At 30.2% G+C, this 7,363-nt stretch overlaps 1 protein-coding gene across 2 annotated transcripts; it reads left to right on the top strand.

The window, feature by feature from the left end:
* The first annotated feature begins 1,423 nt into the window (after positions 1–1,423).
* On the top strand, positions 1,424–5,966 carry LOC113373646 (probable low affinity copper uptake protein 2). Of its 2 annotated transcripts, XM_026613941.1 has the most exons (5): positions 1,424–1,604; positions 3,163–3,299; positions 3,363–3,589; positions 3,691–3,737; positions 5,838–5,898. In XM_026613941.1, the coding sequence occupies exons 1-5, from the start codon at positions 1,566–1,568 to the stop codon at positions 5,859–5,861; spliced, it is 474 nt and encodes a 157-aa protein (XP_026469726.1). In that variant the 5' UTR covers positions 1,424–1,565; the 3' UTR covers positions 5,862–5,898. The 2 variants fall into 2 exon arrangements, with proteins under 2 accessions (XP_026469726.1, XP_026469718.1); XM_026613933.1 differs by lacking the exon at positions 3,691–3,737 and having other exon boundaries at positions 5,838–5,966.
* Positions 5,967–7,363: the final 1,397 nt, after the last annotated feature.

Raw genomic sequence — 7,363 nt, 5'->3', positions numbered from 1 at the left:
AACGTATTTTCTTGTGGTCGTGAAACTTAAACTCTTGCCACTGTAATTAAAATGCTCTTGATTTTATTATTTTAGTAAAACAACTATTTAAAACGCTTCAAAAAAAGACCGACGATACTGCACGCTCCTAAGGGAAATTACAGACTACACAAAACAAAGCGCTGCAACTTGCATACTGAACAAATAAACCGGCCTAAAACGGGATAATATCAAAGTCCGTAATATATTATGTAAAATAATGTGTACATATATATATATATTGGTAGTACTCGAATAGTTTCGTAGCCATGCTCTTATGTCAAATCGCTCGTATCTCAAAGCATTTTTTTTTCTATGTAAATACATTGAGATGCATGTCATTAATTCGTTTTAGCATAGTGTTTATTGTGAACTCCGACATACGAATGTAATTTGTAGCGTCACCATGCTCGTATCTCGAAACGAATTTTTTTTTATATAAATACTTTGAAATGTCTTTAATTCTTTCCAACGCTGTGGTGTTTGTAAAGTTTTCTGAATAAAAATAAATTTACTATTTAATAATTTAATTAGTTGTATTATCCCGCTCGTAAGTCGGGCAAATAAAAATTTCTAAATCTAAAAAATCTAAGCTAGTTCTTATAAATGTAAGAACTGCTAACGAGCTAAATAATGTCAAAAAGGAAAAAAATATGCGTTGAGTTTTTGAATTTTTAATTATTAGAATAATATATGCATAAATAAAGAGTGCATAAATGCACTCTTTGTGCTGATACTGAATAGATTCAATTGAACAAAATATTTTTCTTGTTTTATGTACTGATGCATATTTTATATTTACATTTATTCACTTGTATAAATATTTAAACTTTTACAATTGTTTTTGCAAGATTTAAAAATAAGAATTCATTTATAAATAATAATTTAAAAACTCAACGCATTTTTTTCACTTTTTGACATGATTTAGCTCTTTCGTAGTTCTTACATTTATAAGAACTAGATTGGATTTTTTAGATTTATAAATTTTGCTAAATATCGCTTAGTGTTTGCGGGATAAATTTCAAATAGATTATTTAAAAAATCATTGTTTTTCACATGGGCAGTTATACGTTGCCTGTTCACGAGTTGGAAAACTATCCGCTTTGTTTGTGTTAACGTCAGAACAAAAAACAAAAAATGTGGTTTACCAAAGAGCACTTCAATGAAACGGATAATTTGCGGATTCACTTTCATTTACTTAGAGAAGTTCAACTGAAAAACACTTTATTCTTGTAATCGAAATAAATTCATTACTGTTGTACAATAAAATCAAATTTTTCCTTTTCAAATATAAAACAAACAAAAAATTTCTTCATCTTTCTCACGAAACCATCTGATGCCGAAACGGAGTTCGTCGGGTTTGCTAGTTATTTTTTATAATAGTCTATTATTTTTTTCAGGTGATGACTCAAATCTAGTGATAAAAATATTTTTTAAAAAATCGTAAGGATGATGCGAATGGCCTTTTGGTGGGGCTCCGACCTGGGAGACTTTTTCTTTCCTGGATTGACTATAGAGACATCTGGTGCTATGGTCGGCGTTTGCATATGTTTAGCTGTACTGGCATAATATATGAAAGTCTGAAGGTAAATAATAGAATAACTAGTTGAAATGCATTTAGCCTTGAGGCAAGTTGCATAAACTTTCCGAAATGTGTAAGAATTGACTTAATCAACCGAAATTGAGATTTAGATATTTAGATAAAATTAGTCAACTGTTTGTTTCGAAAATAAATTTAACGCTTTTAATTAAATTTAAATATTGCGATTTCGAATAGAATTTTTTCGAACACATTTAAATTAACTGTAATTATATTAATTATATTGCATAGACAAGTGCTTGTATGTTCTAAAATTGTTGTTTATTATTTCGAATTTCAGGGTATCTACCGTCAAAAAAAATCATGAAAATTGTTGAAAAAAATCTTTACCAAAACGATAGAGAATCTTTACCAACAACGAATCTGCACGATTCCCAACCAATTAAAGATATCTTTCAAAATCTTTTGATTTTTCAAAATCGATTCAAAATTGCGGGCTAAAACGTGGACGAATAATTTTTCACTTTATGCGATTTACAAAGAAACGGTTTGGCTGATCGTCGCGCAAAATTGATAAACGATAGTCCTCATCCAGATAATCAAATAAATTTTGAAATCGGTCCAGCCGTTTTTGAGAAAACGTCGATTTACGACAAAAAATCTGTTCATACGCACGCATACTTTTCCCAAATTTGGTCTCATTCGATTCAGAATGGCTTAAAATGTCGAGAAAACATAAAATTAGCGAATCGGATTTTTTTGTGAAAACACTAGCAAACCCGACAAACTCCGTTTCGCCACCAGATGGTTTCGTGAAAAAGATGAAGAAACTTTTTGCTTGTTTTATATTTGAAAAGGAAAAATTTGATTTTATTACACAACAGTAATGAATTTATTTCGATTACAAAAATGATGTGTTTTTTAGTTGAACTTCTCTAAGTAAGTAAAAGTGAATCCGCAAATTAGCTGTTCCATTGAAGTGCTCTTTGGTAAACCACATTTTTTGTTTTTTGGTCTGACGTTAACACAAACAAAGCGGATGGTTTTCCAACTCGTGAACAGGCAACGTATAACTGCCCATGTGAAAAATAATGATTTTCTAAATAATCTATTTGAAATTTATCCCGCAAACACTAAGCGATTGGCTTTGCGACTTGTTATTGCAAACGCAAGGCGAACTGGAAATTGCAATCGTTTGAAGTCAAACGGAAGACCAGTCGGATTCATTGGTATGGCACCAAATCGCCAGCAATTTTTGATTGAATGGTGAAATTCAGTGGGTGTACATCATTATATTTTGAGGCAAGAATTGCTCGTTGACTTGACCAAGCATAATTCTGATAATTCTCACTAATGTCATTACTCGAATTGTTAATTACGGTGCGTGAAGTTCCAGCAATTTGCAATGGGGCACGATGCCATGCACCACTAATTTTCTTATAAAGCTTGCGGAGCCCGAGACCTTTCCAACGAATGCAAAATTGTCGAAATCGGTTCCTGCGTTATATTGTAAGGAAGGAAAACCCGACTTATTTTTATATGTATGTAGATAAACTTCTCCTTCGGGAATTTAATAATAATATAGAATTTCTTTTTATTCTCAGGTTATAAAAACAAAATTGCGAATGCGTGCAGCTAGAGAAACTCGAATACCTGGTTTACCTGCAGGACCATGCCAGAATGAAAATTCACAACTATTATCGTCGTCGAGAAGCAGATTTACGATACCGGATTGTCAAACGTACAAAGAAAACACATATCATCACATACATATTCAATATTTTTATTACTATTTCTGTTTCAGTGTGAAGAGCCTCCTTCGAGAGTTGTCCCTTCACCTCCTCGATGGAATTCTGGGATATGCAGTAATGTTGTCGGTGATGTTGTACAATGGTTACATGTTCATTGCGGTCATATTGGGAGCAGCAATCGGTCATTTCGTCTTCGGTTACATGTCTCGAAAGATTAATATGGAAAATGTACAGGCCAGGACTACGACTTCGCTTTGTGTATCGACATGTCCTGATCAGGGTAATAATTGATTGATTATTGATTTTTGTGTGTGATATCCTTAATTCCTATTAATTAATCCTTCCTATCCTTTGTGTAAATGTTTTGTGTGTATGTTACAGCATCTTCAACTATGCATGAGTGCAAGACGAAACCTTGTACCCACAAAGTATGTATTCCTTAACATTTATCCTTTGTAGAATTAAATATATATATATATATATAGATATGTGTGTGTGTGTGTGTGTGTATATATACTTGAAGTATTTTGCAGCCCAATCGTTAAATTTAACTAGTGGTGTATGGCATCGTGCCTTAAGGCAAATTGCTGGAACTTCCCGTACCGTAACGAAATTTTCGAGGAATTTTAAACGTTTTCAAATATATTATTAGAAATACTGTAACTTTGATTATTTTTGCTATCTTGTTATGTCTGAACAAATCAAATATAAATCATTAATCATAAATCAATTTATGTCCAGAACATTAACAATCGTCATTTCATTTCGAATACAATTTCAAAAAAAAATAGTTGCCTAATTTACACAAAATTGAAAGAGTGCTCCCGTATAGTCACGTCTAAACGCATTTGCAAATAATTCTGTGCGACATTTTCACTTGTACTGTGCTTAGCTTGGCGGCATTTTCACTTTTTTCAATAGTTTTCTCGTTTTCACAAAATTGGAAAAGTTTGTACCAGAGTGGCGCTTAGACTGTGCTTAGCCTGGGTAATTTTTTGAATTTTTAATCCAAAATTACAAAAATATTTGTTGAAAAAAAAAATAGAATCAAAATTATTTTCCAAAAGCAATTATTTTGTTGAAACAAGCAGAAAGTACTTTGAATCATTTAAATCGGACGCTTAGTTCGCTGAAAAACTACCATTTTTTGCACATTTACCTCTGTATCTTCGAAATGGCGGGACATGTCTTTGCCAAAAACTAATCACCTCTTCTCCCAATCATTACAAATTGAATGTTTTTTAGATCATTCAAATCGGATAATCCCTTCTCTCAAAAACTCGGTTTGTGTTTTCTGCACTCTTTGCTCCGTATCTCCGTAACGGCTGGACTTGCCTTTGCCAAAAACTAATCAGCACATCTCCCTATTAATAGGAATCGAATGGTAAATGAATCATTTAAATCGGTTAAACCGTGAGCCCGAAAACGTGGACGAAAAAATGCGGACTTACAAAACACACACACACGCATTCATTTAGTTTCTGAGGTATGCAAAATTGTTCAGAAACCTTCAGAACGTCGAGAAATGCAAAAGTTTTCATTTTTGATTTTCGGCCCATTACTATAACTACCCTACGGGAAGTTAAAAATTTAAAAAGGAGAAAATTATATACATACTAAAGTAGGAAAAACACAAAAAATATATAAAATATATTAAACACTAAACTTGTGCAAAAGAACATTATAACTAATAATAATTAATAAAGAGAGAAAATTAAAAGAGCACTTAATGCCCTCCTATATTACGTGTTGTTCGCTCGCTGTGCATTATGAACACTGATCAAGGTTACGCGGCACGTGTGGTAGAGTGAGTAGATGCGGGGTGTAAGAAACAAAAGAGGAATGAGAAACAGAGAAAGAGATATAACAGACGAAAAATTCTAACACTGTATGAGATTTATAATGGCGTTGGAACTGTCATGTAAAATATGAGAGGAATTCCGTTTGTTGGTACAAGAAATATTAAGGGATATAAGTTACGACTCAACTATGTTTCTAAGGTCACAATTCTAATTTTCTCTCTTTATTATTTATTATTAGTTATGTTGTTCTTTTGCTCAAGTTTAGTGTTTGATAAATTGTATATAATATTTTTTGTGTTTTTGCTGGTTTGTTGTGTATATAATTTTCTCCTTTTTATATTTTGATATTTAATGTCAACTATTGTTATTTATGTAATATGTTTTTTTAGATTACTAAATGATGACACACATTGAGTGTTGAAACGTTTAATAGATTAAAAAAACAATCTATGTTAACCTTTTTTTTTCAATTCGACGATTGGGCTGCAAAATATTTCAAATATATATCATCATCAATAAAACTATCAGCATATATATGTATATATATATAATATATATATATATATGTATATATATATATATATGTATATATATATATATTTATATATATATATATATAATTATATATATATACATTTAGAATCAACTGTAATCCGATTCCTTATTCAAGATTGTTTTATTAAAATGCCAGCTACACCTAGTTATTGCAAATTTAATATTTTTCAGAGTCATACTCGTCCGTCGAAGTGAGCAGATCTGACAATGGAGCAAGAAACCGATCACCACACACTTCCACGGAAAATATTTAATCGAATATAAAAGATCAAAGTCAAATCACAAAATTTGCTTGCCAAAAAAATTCCTTCTATGTCTCTTGATATAAATATATATATATATATATATATATATATATATATATATATATATATATATATATATGAGGGAGACATTTACCATTTTGTACAAATATTTCAGTGAATCGAAAGATATTAAACGAGCCCAATGATGTTATTTTATATTATCCATATATCTATGATAGATTGTTAATTATATATATGTATATATATGAAGATTTGATATGTATATTTTTGTATAAATGTTGAAATTGTTAAATACTTTGCATAGATTTTTGTTACGGATATAAATAAATATGATCTGTTAGTATATTTAAACAAAATTTATAATATGATATAATGTTGTTTGTTTATACTTGGATTATTTGTTGTATTTTGTGAAATGGTTACTGAAAAAATGAAAAAACCCAATAATTACCCCTTGTTAGACAAAATTATATGCTAGATTAGACTTTTGTGTTAGGAAATGTGATGAATTAGATATCCAACAAGTTTGTAGTTGGCTTGTATTTATCTGTTAATTTTGAATAACGCATTTTAATAGTTGATTTAGGTTAAGACAAACCTACAGAAATTACAGACTGCACAAAACAAAGCATTGCAGATGTTACTGAACATACCAAGGGACCCAAAAATAACTACTTTCAAGCATATAATATACGAAAGTAACATGTAAAATAACTATAATGCTTTTAATAGTCTAAAAATGATTGAAACTTTGAAGAAAATAAAAGAAATGACAAGAAATTAAAAATTAGCAAGTCGGATTTTCTGGTGAAAAACATAACCTTTGGGAAATTATTGACTTGAAGTTGCTGCAAATGGTTTTTTAAATTAACGATTTATTGAATTTGAAAAATGTCTTCAGAAATTATTGAGGAAACGCAAACGAATCTACATTCGTTTAACAAACCTACAGAAATTACAGACTACACAAAACAAAGCACTGCAGATGTTACTGAACATACCAAGGGACCCAAAAATTACTTTCAAGCATATAATATACGAAAGTAACATGTAAAATAGTGCTTTTAATAGTCTAAGAATGATTGAAACTTTGAAGAGAAATTAAAAATTAGCAAGTTGGATTTTCTGGTGAAAAACATAACCTTTGGGAAGTTATTGACTTGAAGTTGCTGCAAATGGATTTTTAAATTAACGGTTTATTAAATTTAAAAAATGACTTTAAAAATTATTGAGGAAACGCAAACGAATCTACATTCGTTTAAATATTAAATTTATATAGCATTTATATTTCACAAAAAAAGTTATGATTGTTAATTGTTTTTTTTCCAATGTATACGTTTTGGTTTATACAAAATATTTTTTATAATTTACTTTAATATTTAATTATTTGTTGTAGATAGTAAATTTGATACTAATGCGCATATATTTTGT

This window comes from Ctenocephalides felis, unplaced genomic scaffold (assembly GCF_003426905.1).
Source record: "Ctenocephalides felis isolate EL2017-DRISC unplaced genomic scaffold, ASM342690v1 CF-g0.4_SCAFFOLD_00845, whole genome shotgun sequence".
Taxonomy (NCBI): Eukaryota; Metazoa; Arthropoda; class Insecta; order Siphonaptera; family Pulicidae; genus Ctenocephalides; species Ctenocephalides felis.
Note: the sequence above shows the minus strand (reverse complement) of the source record. Positions and strands in the feature narration are given on the sequence as shown.